This window comes from Corythoichthys intestinalis, unplaced genomic scaffold (genome assembly GCF_030265065.1).
Source record: "Corythoichthys intestinalis isolate RoL2023-P3 unplaced genomic scaffold, ASM3026506v1 HiC_scaffold_27, whole genome shotgun sequence".
In the NCBI taxonomy this organism is placed as follows: Eukaryota; Metazoa; Chordata; class Actinopteri; order Syngnathiformes; family Syngnathidae; genus Corythoichthys; species Corythoichthys intestinalis.
In genome coordinates, this window is record NW_026651596.1 from 707,012 (window position 1) to 728,024 (window position 21,013).

Consider the following 21,013-nt stretch of genomic DNA (forward strand, 5'->3'; position numbering starts at 1 on the left):
GTATAGTATTTTGGGCGACTGTTTCTATTTTTATTTTCATTATATTGTAACTTTGAATTTTTAAGGGGGTACATTTCTGGTAGTAGCAGCAGGATGTAGCAGTAATCAAAAGCCTCTTTAGTGTTTTGCAGTGCCACGCGAAAAAGAAAACGTGGATGACCAATTTGAAGCAGTGGCCAAATTTGATCTTTAGAATTAGGTCACACAAGATCATGCCCCTTCTTTATTTGGAAAGTTTTCATTCGAAGTAGACATAATGAAGCAAATCAAAGAGGTTAAAAAAAAATCACACACAAAACAAAGTAACATATTAAAAAATGTATCTAGTACTGATTTAGCCACCTTTCTTGTGTAAACCACTGCTTTTAATCTAATATTGGGAAGTTTTTAGCAGTGTATGCAAATATAATCGAAGCTTGGGTTAATGATATCCGATATGATTTACTAAGCAAAATGTCCACAAGTGCACTACATTGTTCCCTGAACAGCAAGTACTGGGAACTTTTGGATTGTATACGTGTTTCACACGGACCTATTTAAGCGTGCACCCAATGTTTTTGCAGAGCGACATAACTTGATGAACTTCATAACATTGCGTTTATTAATACCGTTTAGCAAAAGTAAAAATATTTGAAGCCGTGCAGACACATTACAGGTGAGTAATTCCCTTATTTTTTTTATTGCTGTCATGTTGCATGAACATTTACAGACGCCCTACAAACTGACCTAAAATAACAACAAAACAGGACCGTAATTTGGAGGGCATCGTGTCTTGATTATTTGTCAGAATAGAAAGAAACTGCAGCGATGACTGGTTTATTTTGTTTAGAACAACATATTAAAAACGATAGTCACTTTTTTTCTAGAGCACGAGCTCGATATGATCACCTTTCAGCTCTGCATTTCTTGATTGATTTGGGCACAAAGTTGTTAAAGACATCCTCAAATTTGGATCGACGTAATTTCTTTTTCCCCCGGAATGAAAAAAAAAAAAAAAAAAAAAAAAAAAAAAAAAACTGCGACCAGGCCAGCCTCAACAAAGAAAAACGAAGCTAGCCGCCCCTCATTTGGATCATTGTTTGCATTGTGTTCATTACGGTAATGCAACGAGATGGCTTAAAAGAGCAAGTCCCTTGATTTTAGACATTATAATAAAAATAAAAAAACAAGAAGCTATCCAAGAATGTTTCCACATCAGGGGGACACTGGAGCATCCCTGGACACAAAATAAAGTATTGTAATATTGACTAATCCGAGCGAAACGACCGGTGTAGTGCCTAATGCAGAATCTCACCCCCCCCTTCCCCCTTGTGCTCAACGCTGCGCTTCCGACAGAATGAGTGTCCCGACAAAGACCAGAACGTCACAAGATCGGCGCATATATCACAAAAATGGTTGTAGTCTGTAAAATGTGTAAATTAAAACATATTATTGCTAAAGTCACCCGAAGCTAGCCAATGTAGGCAACGCTAAATTTCACTATTTAAGTTTTAACTGGGCAGATATACAGTAGTTGTGCACTATGGAATCGCAGAAGTGATATATGTAAATATATGAATATATTAATCGATATAAAGAGAAATAAATGAATAAATATTTTTAAATAGTATATTTTGTCACTGACTTTTACTTTTTGCAATTGAAAATCACAGACAATAGCTATAGATATTGTAATAATAGTAGTAATTATTATTATTAACAATATTATTTTTATTTTATGTCTGAAGTTCAAAGAGGAAGCACTTTAGCAACAGGAATGAGATTCTGGCAACACTGCTCCTGCCAAAATCTCAACCCCTAATTCCCCCTTCGCCAACCTCTGATAGATAAGGCTGAAACACTTCAAAATCATTCTGGTGGCGTGTTCAGCCAATTCCGATCAGCTGAGAAATTGTGCGATCGGCCCAATTTCCGATCACGTGATCAGATCGGGACATATCTACTCGTTTTATACAAAAGTGCATCCCATTTGGATTCTCCCGTTAGTCAATAAAAGATCATTCAATTGAATTCGTAGACGATTTAGTATCTACGAATAGATATGATGATATGTCATAAAAACAGATACAGTATGTATGATAACCTGTATTTTGCAAAAATCAACATCAGACTTGAAAGATATGATTCTAACTGCGTTGATTCCCCCTGATGTCCTTTTCCCAACCATTGACTTTAGCCAGGTCTGACCTTTGAGGGAAGATGATTTATCTACATCCTCTTTCATGGCTTCAACCTGGGATTAAGATGTGCACTTTCCCACAACACAGAATTCACAAGTTGGCATCACTGCAAGAGGCAAGAGTTCGATACCCAAACAAAGTGAAAAGCTTACTTTACCCTTTTACAGATGTAGAGACTTACCTGGACAGGTATTTTTTTGTTGATATATTTTCTTATTAAATATTATTACCTACTTTAAACCTGACTGTTTCTTTTTTATGTAAATCTCAAACTTTATGTCGACAATGTCTATTTTGTATATGCTGATAGCTCTGTGGATAGGACACAATTTCAGCTCTTCCATCCCTGCATGAATGATCTTCTTAAAGCTGAAAAGCTCTTCTGTTCCTCACCGTCCCATAAGATTGATTATTATGTGTCAGCAGAGAGGATGGACCACTCACCTGCACTGAAACAACCCGAGGTCAGTAGAGTACTTTTGTTACACCACACTGTTTCACTATTTGACATTTCTGCCCTGAGCCTATTTCAGCCATTTTAAAGAAAAAATATTTGTTTTTATTTTACCCCTGTAAACCACGTAAAATGTTTAACACACCCTTATTTTTTTAAACACAATCAAAATAGTTTTTTGTCGCACACAGTGGCAGAGTGGTTGGCACGACCGCCCCACAGTTCGGAGATCATTCCAGGCTCCGGCCTTCCTGTGTAGAGTTTGCATGTGCCTGAATGGGTTTTCTCTAGGTTTGAGTGTACACGTGAACAGTTGTACATCTTCTTGTGCCCAGTGATTAGCTTACAACCAATTCAGGGTGTACCCCACCACTGCCCATAGTTAGTTGAGATAGACTCCAGCACAAATGAATGAATAATTGCTAATCACGCAGTGTAACTTTAAAAGTACCTCTGTGTTGACATTTTAAGAGCTCAATCTTTATCCAGTGTGAAGGCCTATTGTTTTTCATCCAGGTTCATCCCCAACCCTTTTACATTAATGTTGTTGTTGTGTATCCCCAGGTGTGTTTCATTGGCCGAAGCAATGTGGGAAAGTCATCTCTTGTTAAATGTCTGTTTTCTCTGAGTCCAAATGTGGAAGTCAGAATCTCCAAAACACCTGTGAGTAGTCATCAGAAAAAATGTTTTAGCTGGATGTAGCAATTGACATTTTAGACAGTCATTGACAAGAAGAAAAACCCGAGACATCTAAATGAAAGTGACATTTTTTGAAAAACAACTGCAAATGACGAAGGTATTAAATACATAAAATGTATTGAATTCATACTAATATTCAGGTATCCACAAATATTTGGTAAACATTACAATTCATCTAAATCACAATCCTAGTTAAATGTGATTACTGTAATTTTCGCACTGTTACACGCACCTGACTATAAGCCGCTACCCACCAAAGTTGGCACAAAAATGGCATTTGTTCATAGATAAGCCGCACTGGACTATAAACCGCAGCTGGTCTCACTGTATTATGGGATATTTACACCAAAAGATATTAACTGGTAACACTTTATTTGACAATCAAGCTTGTTTTCTCACTCTGCGGCTGTCACACTCAACGAAGTTGCTCTCCCACCTAAGCCTAGGCTAACAGTCATCTTTGTAAGCTTTTAGTTAGTTTGTATATTGAATTTGAAAGGAAAATGTGTCTTTTTTTTTTGGCGAACTTTTTCCACGGTGCTAATCTGTTGAAGCTACTCACATGGAAAAATCTAATTGTACAACATTTTAAATGTATTCATTTTGTATATTACACTTACCACGATTTGAGAGCTCAATAAATTGAAGAACAGTACGCCTTATGTTTGGAGTATTTGTTTTTGGGTTAGCTGGCTGGCTAGCCGATAGTGTCACTTTCACACACAGCAACAAACGGGAGGGAGTGAGCGCTGCTGCGCCAAGCCGCTTCTGGCTGCATTTTTGACACAAGAAAAATAGCGAATACCGTACTACGGTCTGACGGAAAATTTTGGTGGTTTTGAAACCGCGACGTTTTCACACCACGGTAAACCGTGAAACCGGTAACCAGCACATGCCTAGTTACAGGCCACATTAATGGTGGAAAATGTTTTGACATTGTTTACCTTGGTCTTTTTTTTTTTTGAATATGCCCAGAACCTGGCATTTAAACTAGAATTGAAATGTACCTTTTTTTTTTTTTTTTTTTTTTTAAATGAGTAACTTTATATGGGGTTATCAAAACTAATTATTACTGAAGCAGATGGTTGACTTTTTTCAAATGAAAATGTAATCAGATTACAGATGTGAAAAATGATATTAATATTGTTTGTCCTGTATTTTCTTATAGGGTCACACAAAAAAGATGAACTTCTTTAAAGTGGGCAGGGCTTTCACCATTGTGGACATGCCAGGTTATGGATACAAAGCACCCAGAGATTTTGTGGAAATGGTTGAACCTTATCTCTACTCGAGGAAGACGTGAGCTGTTGATTTGGCTACTTGGAGATGAAATGTCTAACACAAATTACAAACATATATTTCATATAGTACTGTATTGGCCCGAATATAAGACGGCCCTGATTATAAGACGACCCCCTCTTTTTCAAGACTCAAGTTTGAAAAAAGACTTTTTGAACACCAAATTAATTTTTGTACAGAAAATAATTACAGTACATCCGAAACAAATGATTATAACAATATATTTGAGAGAAAAAGCATGTTATTTTGCCTCATTCAAACCTTAATATCTGAACATTTAAATATGTAAACTAAAGTGCAATCACATTCGTAAATGAATGGCTTCTGTTTTTTGAAATGTAAATAAACCAATCTATTGTGATAAAACAACAAAATTGCAATAACTGCATTAACCATCAAAGTGAAGTCTAACTGTAACTTTAGTCTTGAAACAAATCTGAATAAGGAAAAACATTGCAATAAAATAATGCAAACTGGTTAAACTAAAAAGAGTAGCTGAAATCTGTCATGACAGAACATCGCTTCAATGATATCTGGCGCCATCTAGCGTCGTGAATGGGTATAATGTCTAGACCGCGAATATAAGACGACCCCCTCTCTTTTAGTGTTATTTCAATGCAAAAAACACCGTCTTATATTCGGGCCAATACGGTAGTTTGAAAAAACAAACAAACCAAAAAATAACATGCACAAATATAATTTCTAGAAGGAAGAGGAAAAACATATAACCTGGATTCCTGCACATACAGTGCTAGTCTGGAGATGTGCCCCTCTAAGCCAGTGAATATTAGTCAGATTACATGTTTATGAACTATTATTAATGCGTGGTTAAAGTACTCTGGCGTTATGCCAGCATTCCGGTGTATGTTATTATTTGTAAGACACGAGCACCCAATTAAGAAAGTTGCATTTAAAAAAAAAAAGAATTCGAGCGAGGTGCCGTTCGAGGCAGTGTTTTTTTTGGCAGCACTTTTATAGTTAACGTAATGCTTTGGGATCTCTTCAGAAGAGGAAGTCAAGATTCACTTTAGGGCAACTTACCACTAAGGGGCATAATAGCGCTTACAAGATTAATTAAAAGAATTTACCTTCCCAGGATGACTTTTCATACACCTTCATTAACAGAACGCTCACGCAGGTGAATTCCCCAACTATGTACAGTGACGGATTCCCTCGGAATTTGTACCCACAAGTCTTTGCGCACACTAATGGCGTCAAAAAGCAGCAGACTAGAAGACAGGCAGTGCCTCTAGTGATGCGCAGAGGTGGGTAGAGTGGCCGAAAATTTTACTCAAATAAGAGAAGCGTAACTTCAAAATAATATTACTCAAGTAAAAGTAGTCCTCCAAAAAATGTACTCATACAAGTGAAGAAATGATCCATGATCCAAAATTCCGCGCGTTCCCCTCTTGTGTTAACCCTTTGTACTGACTCCATGTTCCAAAAGTCTGAAGAAGGCTCACCGAAAACATGTTGACAATTTATTCGTTGACAGTGGTCAAAAAACATGGCAAAACAGACGACGGAGGGACCCTGCTGGAGCCAAAACAAGGCTACATTGAAATGTTTCCGAGCAGCGAACGTTTGTTATCTCAGTGTCCAGTCTTTTTGAAAGCTGCGGTGGAGTGGGCCGGGCCGAAGGTGTGGCTGGGTGTTGTCTTGGGGTGATCTCTCTGTGGCCGGTTTTGGGCGGTTAGGTTTGTGTGTCATCCTTCGTGGCTGGGACGTGATTGCCACAGCGACTGACGCTAGTCTTGACGTCCCAAGCACTCGCTATCAACTTGTTATCCTGGCTAGGCGAGACGCTACTTGTTTTAGGACAGTGTGCCCTGCTCTTTGTCCTTGGAGTGGCCGGGAGAACTGATTGCGAGAGTTTGTGCCTCAATCTTGCTCGTGACACACACGTTGGGCTTCTGTGATAACATGGCATTGTGTATCTATTCTGCTTCTTCTCATTAAATTATGGTGTGCTATTTATTTTATATTAGGTGTGTTAGAGTAGTACAAACAATCCTACAGTACATATGAGAAACGATACTATTCCCTGATTGATTATATTAAGTGTGTTAGAGTAATGCAAACAGTTATATGGTGTGTGCGAGAAAGGTAACTATTCACTTCACAAGTAAAAAAAAGTATTTGGTGAAAAAAATACATTATGAATAACTGCTTATATTTTTGTTTTTTTATTCTTTTTTTTAACAATCGTATTTTTTTTCTGACCACAAAGTTATCTATAAGGACTGTTATAATGATACTGTACAACAACCCATTACATAACCACATGAAGCCAAAGAAATGATAATAAAAAAAATACATAATTGAACCATTATTCGTCCAAAGAGCGGTGTGGCAATAAAACAATTATTACCGGTAGATTAATCGAGATTTGACACGTGACGATTCGATTGAGATTCTTAAATGTTCAAAAACAATGATTCCCTAATAACTTAGAGCTGAAACGAATACTCGAGCAACTCGAGTAACTCGAGTTTAAAAACTGATCCGAGTAATGTTATTCACCTCGAGTAATCGTTTATTTTGACAGCTCTTTTGACAGTTTTTCTCAGACTACTTTTAATGCGGGACAAACCGCTAATGTCACGTGCGAAGAGGAAGAAGGAAAGATATTTTATATTTTTTATTTTAGGTAAGATATATATATATATATATATATTTTTTTTTAATAATATCTAAAAGTTTTTTGAGTGAAAGCAGTGAATTAGTTTTTTTTTAATTCTAGTTACATCTGAGATGCAATTGTTGGCTGTTTTCAACAATATACAGTGATACCTCAGCTCACGAACGCTTAAGCTCACGAACTTTTCGCCTCAAGAACATTAAATTCTCGAGCATATAGTCTCTGCTGACGAACTAGTTTTCGGCGGACGAACCAATTCACGCGGTCGAAAAGCGCCACGAGAAGCTGACGCACGCTCACGGCGTCCCAGTTCGTCCCCTCACTTACGTTGAGTGCGGACGTGGTTTGTGTTTGATAGACATTTTGGACCATATTGAGTGTACTTTTGCTATTATAGGACCGAAAAAGAGTTGCCTACAGTCCTTATGGAAGGTGACTCGTGTTACCAATTCGCCCTCGACTGGTAATTGGCGGTGCTTTCAGCTTCCCACCGTAGTGAGAAGTGGACCGGCGAGTCACGTTGGCTCGTTGTCGTCGGTTGTCTTCGGTTCGGCCGATTTCCTCTCCAGAAAGGTGGCGGCGTGCATACAAACACCCAGAGGCGTCGGATGGCTTTTTGTGGGCACTTTTATTAACAACCAAAAGCATGTGGGGGGCACAGCAGTGGAGTCTACGCTAACTGCGCACTTTGCCGGTAACACTCTCCTTCCTCCTCCCACTCCATTCCATCAAGCTATCAACTACCATCACAAAGGTAAATAAAACGACTTTATTATACAGTACAGTTTATTTCTTTAATTATAATACAATAGCACATTTATTATACATAAAATAAGGTATATTTTTGTGTTTTAAGGCTTATTTAGTAGAAAATTATGTTTTATGGGGACCTGGGAACGGATTATTCTCATTTTAATGGTTTCTTATGGGAAATAAATGTTCGGAAGACGAACTTTTCGCCTTACACACACTTTCTGGGAACCAATTATGTTCGTGAGCTGAGGTATCACTGTACATCGAAAATAAAGACATTGATTGACTGAAAATGGTTCAAGATTAGATGAAATGTCTTGTTTTCTCATGTATATTTATAATTGCTCTTCACCTAAAAATATATTTGTTTTATCGGATTACTCGATTCATCGATAGAATTTTCACTCGATTACTCGATTACTAAAATATTCGATAGCTGCAGCCCTAAACTTAATGACATCCACTGCTAGCGGAACTAAATTTAAGACACGTCTGCCGCACAAGGTTGGGATAGCTGCAGCGGAAGTTACTGAGTGAGAGATTTACTCCTGTATAAAAGACTCGGAAAATAAATGTGTGGATGTGACAGGCAAGCAAAGGTTGGTCATGCACGCTTTGGGTCCTCTTCTGTGCGCAAGTTATTATTTAGAGCGAGAGGGGAAGAGAGCTAGTTCGCAGCTCCTTGGCTTTCAGTTTTCCAGCTGTAGGTTCATGTGACAATTGGAAAATGTCCGTAGTGTGTTGCTAAGAGGAGTACACGAAACTTCTTGTATTGTTTAGCCTTTGTTGTTGTTGATTTGGAGATGTTACTAGTTAGTGCTGAGCGCTATGCTAATTAGTGAATTCGCTAGCGTGTCCATTTGGGTGTTGTTGGATGTTGTACAAAAGTTACTCCAGATGCAGAACGTGTAAAACCAGGATTAAGTACACCGGTAACACTACAAACATGCGAAATAGTACAGAAATATGTGAAAACAAAGTACATTGGTTAAAAGAATTCTTATTTCTAAAGGCACATTGTTTCCAGAAGGGTTAGGGTTAGGTTTTTTTTCCACCTTCTTGTGAATAAGAGCATCTTAAGGTCAGCTTTGTGTTGTACATGTTGAGAAATAAGTACTGCCTTTAAAATGGTTAATGTTTTTGCACTTTCTTTACAAAAAAAAAAAAAAAAACAGCTTAAGGACAGCTTTTTGTTGTATGGGCATGTTTCCATTGTTCCTGCTGAATCATTAGGCTATTTTAAATAAATGGACAGTAAGCTACGGTACTTTAATAATGAATACAGTATATGCATCTATAATCGTGATCATTGTCAAGTCATCGTTCAATGATTGAATCATAGCACCCTGAATCGTAATCGAATCGAATCGAATCGAATCGTGGCACACCAAAGAGCATGAGTTCCCTCTGGTAGAGAAAATAGTTCCCTAGTTTGAATAGTGAAGAATTCCTTCATTATTTCTATTTGGAATTTAAAGGTTCGTATCTCCGGTTTTCCGTGGTCAAACTGTGCCAAATAAAAACAGGGAGAGAGGTTAAAATCCATGCTTTCGAGTCATGTTAGACTCGCTCTATTTCATTTTTTACGGCGCTTTATAGACACTACATGATTGAACAAGCTGGTGTGAAGATACAATGGCAAGCTTGCGTCTGATTGGTATAATGGAGTCATGTGATTATTGTTGCGACGTCTCATTTGTTAAATTGGTAGAGCTACCCCGGTAATGCATCAGGCAAGCCTGTCGCAATATGCAATAATTCCATTTATCGCACGATAAATAAAAATGAAGGCGGTCATTTTTCCGCTGTGATTTATCGCCTCGCGTGCACGTGCGTGCGTGCGTGCGGCAGACTTGCTGTTAAAAGTTCGGAGTCCTTGTTACCAACTACGCAAAATGCATCTTCGTTCCAGGTCCGGCAAAAAAATAGCGCCGGAGCCAATCGTTCCCATTATATCCTATTGTTCAAAGTATACCGGCCGCGTCAGTGCTCCGGATTGACTGCGGACCATCTCCGGCGTGCCGGTGTTGTTGACATGTGGGCGCTCCCGTCAGGGGTGACATTTCACGTGGGGCGGCTATTTTTCGGCACAACACCGGATATTTACAACGAAGTCCACCAAAACATTACTGACTTGCCTGCAACGAACAACCTCGCTTTGACAACGGACAGCTGAATGGACATTGAGTGGCAAATTAAGAGCACTGTGCTTCAAACTCATCCTGTTTATGAAAGTCGATTGTCATATGCTGGTGTTGTGCAGTAACGAGCAGACGTGACGACTGTGTTGTTTGCTAACTTTTTTAATGCGCGCACACACTAGATATCATGAAATGGCAAACTCGATGTGCTACGTCCCATGCCATTGGGTACGTGAGCCCAGAGTGATTATGGGACACGTAGTCCATATACTACATCGATGAATTATAAAACGCACTGAACTGAATGGTTAAGAAGGCCAAATCAATCCATACCAGTGACAATAGACAATGCTGCAAATATTGTTAATTCAGTAGGTGACACAGATGGATTCGGACCACAAATGGGATGTCTTGCTCATGTAGTAAACCTAGCTGCTAAGAGAGCTGTAGCAATCAAGTGTGCCCCACCTCACTTTACAAACAGTAAAGATTGTTCTCAGCACTTTTATACAAAATTTCTTCAGATCAGTAAGAAGTAAGCACATAAATATTATGCACTAAAATGCATGTTTATATGATGGCAATTTAATTTTTGCCGAAACAAAATATACAATTTTTTTTTTTTTTCCCAAAGCATTAAATGTATCGAATCGGATCAAAAATCGTATCCCCCGTATCGAAAATCGTACCTAACCGTGACTTAACTGTATCGTTGCATCCCTATGGCAGGGGTTTTCAACCCAGTCCTCAAGGCACACTGTGGGTCCTGGTTTTTGTTCCAGCCGATCCAGCAGAGACAGTTGAACCAATGAGGCTTCTGCTAAAACAAGCCACACCTGACTGCAATCAACTGATTGCACTTGTAAAACACCAGATTGGGGAAAAAGTGTTGTCATCTTGTTTGGTAAGAATGAAATCCTGCACCCACAGTGTGCCTTAGTGGAATAGGTTGGGAACCCCTGCCCTATGGAACACCATAGCAGAAGCTTTGAGGGGAAAAGTTTTCATTTGCCTAAATGCTTAAGTTATTAAGTGCAATTTTTTTTTTTTTCCTTCAAAAACACTATTTATTCTGTGTTTCTGTGCGGTATTAATACTGTTGTCTTTTACTTAAGGCATGGTCTATTGTTTTTAGTTGTGATTTCTTAAAAAGTATTTTGAATTTAAGAGTAAATATAATTAAATGAGTGTACTGGATCTATTAATATATCCTGTATTCTCACTGTGTTATTGTAAATTGGTTTTTAAAAAAATGGGGAGGCGCAATAATATCGCATATTGCAATAATTTATGAGATAAATTATCGCACACTAAAATGTGTTATCGCGACAAGCCTAACACCAGGCATATCTCTACTCTTGCCATCGCTGGCACAAAAAAAAAAAAAAAAAAAATCTAATATGTAGAATAAAGAGGAAAAATGTAACGACACTTGTGTAGCCCAAAGTAGCGGAGTAAGAGTAGCATTTCGTTCTTCACAAATCTACCCAATTAAAAGTAAAAAATATAGCTTAATAAAACTTGTAACGCGTGTCAGGTAGGATGTATGCACAAGAGTCACAAAAAAAGGGGACAGGCTTCCACTTGTGCATTTTTACTAACCAAAAACATATAAATCCACCTTGACCACTGGTTACTCGGGAGCTCAATGGTCTGCGCACACGCGGTTGCAGATAAACTCCAGCAAAAAGTGAGTAGTAACAGAAGAAGAGAGCTATTCAATATGAATAAGGCGGCGCCACCACCTTGTGGTGGATGTCTTGAGAAAAGCCATTTACAAATTACTCTTTTACCCCCTTCCCACTGGCCAAAAAAAACGTGTCAACCCACTAACAATCGGCTTTTGGCGGCAGTGGGAAAGGTGCAGCGACCCGCCTCGACCCGTGTCAATCAACCCGCCAAGCGACCCGCGTTAAAATCACCTCGGCTCTGATCGTCATGCAGTGTGAAAGCAAAACACCGGGTCAACAGTCAACACCCTAATCTACGTGGTGACGTAGGCTCTTACGTGATGCGTCATAAGAACGTGCCAGTCGCCTCCCATTTAACACGCCCCACAAACGTAGTTACGTCGATGCGAACAACAAAGCTAGTTGAAGAAGAAGCATTCACTTCGCCTACGTTGCCTCAGCACAAGCAGAGTGTTGATCCTTTGCTGCATTTCGACCATTTTGAGGGCAGTAAAAAGCATGCAAACAGAGAACACAAACGGAAAGGAGGCTTCCATTTTGCTCTGCATTGTTTACTTCCTTGAACTGAATGAATTCGGTCGCATTTGTCGACGCGCATCTTAGCGTGGTGACGTCATGTAACTTTACGCACGGCTGAGGAGGGGTGGGGGGTTGGACGGGTGAAAAAAGAAAAAGAAAAAAAGACACGGCTTTTTTTGTCAATGGGAAAGGTGCCAAATGCCAATTGCTAGTGGGTTGCCTCGGCTTGGAAAAAACACGCGTTGACCCACCAGTTTCAGCGGGAAAGGGGCATTAGAAGTACATTTTTCTGAAAAAGTTAAGTAAATATAATGGAGTACATGTAACGCGATACTACTAGGGATGCAACGGTTCATTTAGCCCACGGTTCGGTTTGAACCTCGGTTTTGGGATCACGGTTTCGGTTCTGTTTACGTTTTTTTTTTTTTTTTCCCCCCCTTTTAAACTGCCTTTATTTTGCTTTTAAGAAAATGAAATAAACACTTAAAATGTAAACATTTTCGACTGTTAAAATGCCTCTTAGCTCTTTGGCTGGTGTAGTGACTGACTACTGAAATACACACACAGTATTAAAAAAAATACTTGGCAAAGTAAATGGTGTTACCTTTCATGTTTTTTTTTTTCATTAAAAAACAAAACAAAAAAAAAACATGGTAACCTTTGCTATGTTTGGAGGTCATTTAATGTTGTAAAACAACCGTTAAAGTTGGTAAAATTGCTCCTGTTTTTGCATTAGTTCCCCTCTGTCTACTTTGACGTGAATTTTAAAACTGTTTCATCCTTTAAAGATAGACTCAAGTCAAGATTTTGCCAATTTAGGAGTATTTTAGATAAAAAGTTACTTAGGTTCGCTAGGAAGGTTCACTACAACAGAGCCTTTCTGAGAAGTTTACTGCTCTAAAATGGCGGCTGTTTACTAACGCTACCGAGTCTGCCATTTTGCATGTAGTTCTATATGCATGAGACATCTAGGCGTAAATTGTAGGCTGTCGGCTACAGTCAGCAAATATTGGAGCCACGTAGCCTAGCATCGCGTTTGCTACAGCGTCACAACAAACACTCTTCCCTCTCAGTGTCTCTGACTTTTCTCGCGTCATTCAACTAATATATTAACGCACATCGTCTCATTGCCAAAACGTTGACAAAATCCGAACAGAGGAAAAGTAATGCACGAAAAACGTACAGATTTTGAACGTAACGTACGGCGTACACATTTAAAAATCAGTGCTCACTTGTACAAATTACGCCGAGACCGTCCAGCTTGATAGGTATGAATTATATTGGACCGTCAACAGTTCGGTAGTAGCACTCTGTAGAACGGGTCGTCCAACTATCAGTGGTCAGTGCGAAACTATGTGCTGTAGCGAAATCATCTTCGATGGCTTTGCGTGCCATTTCATAAATGTCTGGGATTACGTAGTTGGAGAAATATGTCCGTGAGGGAACAATGCAACGCCGGTCAAGCGTTGCAAATAAATTAACGAAGCCCACCGTGTGTTTTCACTGGTGTCATCTTCGGGGTTGTCCTGCTCTGAGAAAGTGATATCAGTGGGTGATGCCGGCTGAGGTGCCGGAGTCATGTTATAAGTGTTGCCATTAGCATAGGGAACAAGCGCTGTGCAATGCTTGCAAATTGTTTTATTTTTTTTTCAATATTTTCTCTCCCTCCGCATTGTAGTCCATGGGGAAACCGAAATGTTGCCACACCGCAGATTTGAAAGAAGCCGGTGCTTTCTCAAAATTCGGTCTCTCCACTCGCTATAGCTTTTTGTTTTCTTTCTTGTTTCACTTTCACTTCACTCGTAAGCGATAGATGGCGTTACTCGGCTTCTATTACAAAGATGTTTGACAGCGATCGGACATTTACTTGCTGGGCAGGAATTTCGCCACAGCTGTGCGTCACGTCACACACAGGCACACAGAGCTCGACCAATTCATTCCACAAGCGTTCGGAATAAATTAATTGCAAAACCGAAAAGGTGCGGTTCATAAAGGCGTATTGAACCACACAGGGCGAACCGTACGGTTCGGCTTTGAACCGCAAACCGTTGCACTGCTAGTTACTAACCACCTCTGGTAATGCTAGGCAGCCTCCACCACATGGTTAGAGGCTGAACTAGATAGTTCTATTACTCTTTTCAAGGATATCTAACATAAAACATTTCATTATGCTGTACGTCCTCCAAAATGTGGCTCCCAAAAGGAATAAGGATTTTTGTGGATAATTGTGAAGGCAGAATGTTGTATACAGTACCTTGTGCTTAATCTTCAATTTTCGGCATTCAAAAAAACTTAATATCTAATCAGAAGGTGGGTGTTTGCCTCTAAGAATCACCTGATCGTCTAGCCAGTGTTCTTGTTTTGTTGGTTTCTTGCAGTCTCGTCCGGACATTTATACTGGTGGATGGCAGTGTTGGACTGCAAAAGACTGATCACATTGCCCTAGAAATGTGTGAGGAGACTGGATCTCCTTATGTGGTAAGACTATTTAAAAAATTTTGTTTACTTTCTTGCCTCTCCCCAGAAAATACTTTACACTTCAAAGATGAATTAAACATCTGTTTTCCTCAAATAAAAGCATGTCCACTCACAGTTCTGAGATTGGAGGTTCAAAGCACAGTTACTGTGTGGAGTTTGCATCATATTTTTTGGGTTCAATCCATCAAACTTGTGTTTATTTTATATATGGCGGAAAACAGACAAGACTGAATAAGCAGTTTCTGCTCTTGCACCCCTCTTTAAAATAAACAGCCGTATTTTAAGCCAAAAGAACTGTTGTGTTTATTTGCTGCCATAGCAGATTCATGGCGCATGAAGCTCCCAAACTATTTTTAATTTGTCCATTTTACCCTGGAAACCCCCGTTTACAGACGTCGCGCAACCGCTTTTGTTTCAATCCAGCCATAAAATGAAGGTAGGTAATTATATTTTTTAAAATGTGTCATTTTTAGCTTAGAATCATCAACTGATGTCTAATATTTCGTTTAAAAAAAAAAAACGACTTAAAAAAATTATTCGCTTGCATATTTTAAACAAATAACGTCACAATGAAAAAAAAATGGTGTCTGTAAAAAAATCACGGATATCTACCTCATAACTATCACTTAATTGTATTTTTTGTTGTTACTGTCGCATTTTCTCCGATAACTAGATGATAAATAATCATTCCAAACCAAGAAAAACTGAAAAAAAAAATGTTTAAAAGGGTCAATTTATAAAAAAGAAAATCTCGACCAATCCTTGATGTCTGCGATTTCTGCATCGCGACCGTTGTTATATTACCATGTTCCACCCATAAAATCCCCCCAAAAATCCAGCTGTGGCCATTCACAGCTGTGTCTTAACACTCAGTGATACATGCTACATGGATTTTTTGGATCGAAACAAGGTAAGTACGCGATAATATCTCGTTAAAGTCATGGCGTCTTTTAATTCTGCTCTTTCATACTCTCACCTCCAGATAGGGTTTCGCTGTTTAATTTTTTTTTTTAAAAATTTTCTACCCCCAGAGAATTGAGATTTTAAGCTTTCCAATGATGTATCACACATGCATATCAGACAATTTTGAAAGTTGGCCAAATTGGGGGTCTCAGAGCAGAACTTCAAGTCACCTGAGTGTTTTCGGCCATATCTTTATTTTATGTACTTAACATTTTATTATACTTGTGAAATATAACATTTCTTGTCATTGGTTTAATTGTATTTGTGAAATTAAATTCATCAAAAAGTTGAAAAATGAGAGGACATCGTGACCCGAGGACTCCCTCTATTTATAATACTAGCACCAATATGGGCTGGCGTTGCTAGGGTTTGTGTAATGTGAACGCAATACAAACCAATGGCAGATAAAACATACTTTCCTTAGAGATGCAGCTGTAATGTGGTAATAGTAAAAGGACCCCACAAAGGGTAAGCCCGTTACGATCCACATATCGTGGTGTGAGATGAGGGAATCATCACACATCTATAAGGCCAGTTCAAACCAAAGGTTTTTCAGTTGGAAACTCGCAACTGATTGCCTTCATTGAAACAGACTCTCAAAGGCAGAGAGTGAGAGTCAATCAGTTAGACCCAAAATTTTGTCTTGCAGGCGTTACGCTTGATGATAAATGAAGTGAAAGCCGCATGGATCACTACGAAGGATGGATTTTGTTGGCCATGTAACTTCTAACATGTGACCCAATTTCCTCTGGCAACCCTAATATTAACTCAAACTAATACAAGCTGCACGGTGAAGAATGTACCTCACAGTTCTGAGATTGTTGGTTCAATCCCACCTCCGGCAACCCTGTGCCGTGCCTGCGTGGGTTCTTTCTGGGTTTCTTCTCTGGTTTCCTCCCACATCCCAAAAACATGCATGGTAGGCTGATTGAACACTCCAAAATGTCTATTGATGTGCATGTGTCCGTGGATGGTTATCTGTCTTTCCCCCGCAACCCTCATGAGGATAAGTGGTTCAGAAGATAGATTAGTTGAATGAACCTTAATACTTCTCCCAAAACTGCTTGTGTAGACTTCTGCCTTCAATAAACTCCCACTCCCACAGGCCTGCCTCTTCTAATGAATATGCGCGCTGTCCACTTTGGCTGACGCGCACACTTTGTTCTGCGAGTCAATGACACAGGCCAATATTATGTCGAGGCAGAAATGAGAAAGATGGCTGATTCAGGTGAGCCTGAAATTGAAAACCCTCAGTGCACATTTACGCTTTGGTATACTTCTCAGATCAGAATTGAAACCCTCAAAACTACTCTTCAATCTTCATAACATCGTGTCACTGGTGTAAATGAAAAAAGCAGTTTTTCGTGCAAATGCATTAGTGCATCCATGCAAATGATTGTGTACAATTCTCTGATGTTCCCAACATTATCTATTGCATACGTCAGATTGCCCCATAAAATATTTTTCACATTAAAAAGAAAAAAAAAATTTGTGTATCAACTCGTGTGTCAAGAATCGTGATACGAATTGTATTGTTACAGCCCTAATAAAGTGGTTATTGCGCTTTTAATAATAATGAATCACTTTTCCAACTTTCATTTGTTTATCTAAAAGAGAGGAAAGTTTTCATGGTAACATTATAATGCAGGGGTGGTTTAAAAAGTCTAGACTCAAAATTTCCATCACAATGTCCAGCCAAAATGAATCCCCTAGTAATATTCCGGAAAGTTATGCATTTTTCATTTTGAAATCCAGCATCTTTTGTGGAGTATTCAAAACCACAACGTACTGTATCATTACAGCATATTTAAATTTGGTTTCTTCAAATTTGTACATGAAACCAAAAAGTTTGAAAGCCAACTGAGGTATTGCAATGGCAAGAGACGTCTTTTGGTCAAAAGGGGGCACTGTTGCCTCCTAGATCAGGGTTTTTTCAATGTTAATTTTAGAAGTTTCAAATTCATTTTCAGACGCTTATTGTACAAATGTGTATTTTTTCGTGAAAATCGTTCAGGCTGTTTCAGAGTCCAACGAACACCCACACAAAGTTCCATTTATATACTGTATAAGTTTAAATAAACGTGCGCTTGACCGCCAACTGAAAGCTGTTAAATATTGTTTTTGCAGATGGTGGTGACGAAGATTGATAAATGTAGTCGTGGTTCACTACTGACAAACCTATTGAAATTTCAAGATGTTATTAAAACACAGACATCTAGTTGCTTCCCCCAGCCGTTTTTGGTCAGGTGAGTGCGACTAATTCTCACGCTCTAGTTTTGTTTTCCCCAGCTGGCAACTTTGCTGAATAAATGACAAGGTTTTACCTGCGTTCGAAATTGCGTGGTGCCGCCTGCCAGCTAAATCGGTAGCAGCGTCAAACTCTGTTCGTTCACATGTTTCGTCTTCAAATGTGTTATCAGGTTTGAGGTATTAAAACTGGCCGATTTAACTCCATCTCTCCAAACTTCCAGGCCGCAAATCTTACATGCACCCATTGTACGCAATGGAGATTTTTTAGCTAAAATATTTCCAGACCGCCGACATTTTCCTCTTGTACTTTTTCTTCCATATGAAAAAGCTGACGCGGCATTGTTCAAGAGCGGCTATTGGCCCGCTTTCATTGGTCTGGAGCAGGCCAATAGCCTTAGCTGCTTAGCATGCAATTTGATCATGTGTCATCACACAACAGAGAGCATCAGGAGAAAAAAAGGCTGCGGTCAAATATTATAATACTGAACCGGTAAATGGTATCGGCGCCTTGTTTGCTGGTACTCGCCAATGCCGGCACCACCATTTCGGGCCGGATCGGCTTCCCCTGCCGATACTGCTATCGGTATCGGTGCATCTTTATTACAAAGTCTGTAGTTTTGACCATTATGCAGGAATTTAGCCCTGTCGTACTGAATAAATGCATTTTTAATATTTCATATTCCATTTAGCACAAGACCGGGGAAAAATACTTAGATACAAATACTATCCTGTCAAAATATTAGAGTAGAGAGATTAAAACTATGATGACATTTTGCAGTCTGCTTAGTCATCAGCCTCGTGCTTGTTGTCTCTGTTGCCTTTTTCTCATTCTGAATTTTCTCCTCCCCCAAATACAACTCAAACATATATGGCTGCATGTCACATACTTCCTCTGGATCGAAAATATCGTTCGAAAAATGCACACTTGAGCCAGAATCACTGGAAAACTCGTCTTCCACTGGGCTCAATGCTAAATCTGCTGAAATTGCTCCTTCTCTGACATCATCACCAAGATGGAGGCGCCAGAGAACTATAATGACTGGAGGAGCTAAACTGCAGACTCATTTCTTGTCATCTGCGCTTTGCCGAATTGTTGTGTACAGTCAAATCGTATCAAAATATGATTTTATTTCCAATAATAATGGTATTTAAGATTTTTTTTATCGTGGCACATATACTTTAAAGCGCCGGAGAGATAAAACTGGAGAGATGATCATTTTAATTTAATAATAGAAAATATTATTATCCGCGCATGAGGGTACTCTAGGGGGCACTCATGCTCTTGAGATGGCTGATGCTTCATTTCTGCATATTTTTCCAGTTGTAGTTTGAGGATGTGGGTGTATTTTTTTGGCCTGATATTGTATTAAAATAGGTTATAGAGTGATATAACAGTTCATATAGGTGACATTATGCTGAGGAAAAATATACCAAGCAGGATACCCAGGACATGTTCAACATTTTTAGACATAGAGTACGTAGTAAATAAAGTATATAGTAAATGGAGACAAAATGTAAAGTAGTTAAACAAAAACGCCAAAAAAGGCTCAAAACGCGTCGGGTGAAATCCGTTTTTTCACATTTTTTCCCCAAGAAGAACCATAACAAAGATCTATTTAAAATATTTCATTAGCTGAGCTAATGTCGTAGCTCTCAGCTACGGTACATGTACGTAAACTGCGTTGCTGATTACAGCGATACAGTGATTACGACTTTTTTTCTTGCAGCAATAGTACAACTTACATCTCGTAGTCCTTGTTTTTCCTTTTATCTGGCCCTAATAAGTACTAAATTACCACAACAATAATAGTCCTCCTGTTAACAGACCCATTTCAATGAGTAGGGGGAAATTTTAGTAGCCGTGTAATGAGTTTAACAAGTTTCGGTGAGAAGGTGAATAGTGTTTTTTTGTTTTTCGTGAGCTACATTTCCACACAAACGCACATTGAGGTATATTTAACTTAGCAAGGACAGGTAAGAGTCATTTTTCGAGTGTCGTAGAGCTCGTGAAACTTGTGAAAAAAAAAGCGCATTTATCAAGGTCTCGTCAGCCGTGATTGCGTATATCCGTCTGCCGAAACTGCCTGATAGCACAGATATAAGTACGCCTGCCCCTCTGCTATAGACCCCAATCACCAACATCACACAATCACGTGATTGTTGTATTGTGCCGCCATATTGTCCGTCATTGTGTGTCCGTATTGTCAATGCTCGTAGTTTCTAAAGGGTGGATTTACCTGCAAATTATGGAAGCCCTGGTGCTTTCAGATGCTGTAAACTCATTGGATGAGTTGCATGAAAGCCATTACTTGGAAAATCTTCAGTCTATCGAGTCGCCAGATCCATATTTGATGCCCAAACCGATGTTTCCTCCCGTCCCGTGCGTCAGAGCTTGTCCTGAGACCACAAAATTTCCAATCATATTCCAGTTTGTCACGATGAGGAGTCGGGTACCCAAAATCGGCACCGGCCCGAATATAAACCGACATTTGGTCAGCTGAGCGTCACCGTTGTAACGATTGTAAAATGAAACTTGATCGACAACGGGCCGGTGAGTGCCGAAAAATAGCTGCCCCGCGTGAAATGTCCCCCCTGACAGGAGCACTCATTCATAACGCTTTATTGACATGGAAACATCAAATGTTTTCATGGACGCATTATAGTAATGGATTTACGACTGTAAGATCTGTTTTAAATAATTACAGTACTAATATTTTGTGTAATTTATTTTAGTAACAAATCGTGGACTGGGCCACATAACCATCTTTGAACAGAAATGTATTAGTCTACAGGTTTTCACGACCATATCCCAATGACAAACCACACAGGTATGACATTTATTAGTTCAAGCAGAGTAAAATAATACATATTCACGGTACAAGAAAGTCGCTTCTATGTGGGCGCTCCCGTCAGGGGGGACATTTCACGCAGGGCGGCTATTTTTC

General features: G+C 39.2%; 1 protein-coding gene and 1 long non-coding RNA gene across 4 annotated transcripts in view; both read left to right on the forward strand.

The window, feature by feature from the left end:
- Positions 1-511: 511 nt before the first annotated feature.
- LOC130911324 (GTP-binding protein 8-like) overlaps positions 512-21,013 on the forward strand; it is a 33,561-nt gene continuing 13,059 nt past the window's right edge. The window contains exons 1-7 of one of the 3 annotated variants that reach the window (XM_057829208.1): positions 512-655; positions 2,177-2,369; positions 2,491-2,644; positions 3,199-3,297; positions 4,502-4,632; positions 14,756-14,855; positions 17,946-18,064. In XM_057829208.1, the coding sequence (XP_057685191.1) occupies positions 2,200-2,369; positions 2,491-2,644; positions 3,199-3,297; positions 4,502-4,632; positions 14,756-14,855; positions 17,946-18,064 (773 nt within the window). In that variant the 5' untranslated portion in view covers positions 512-655; positions 2,177-2,199. Of the gene's footprint in view, positions 656-2,176; positions 2,370-2,490; positions 2,645-3,198; positions 3,298-4,501; positions 4,633-14,755; positions 15,102-17,945; positions 18,065-21,013 lie in introns of those variants that run through there. The other 2 variants (XM_057829205.1, XM_057829206.1) reach the window with 2 other exon arrangements.
- Positions 4,640-12,674, forward strand: LOC130911325 (uncharacterized). The gene is made up of 2 exons (XR_009062005.1): positions 4,640-7,705; positions 10,897-12,674. It is a non-coding gene; the product is annotated as an uncharacterized LOC130911325 (long non-coding RNA).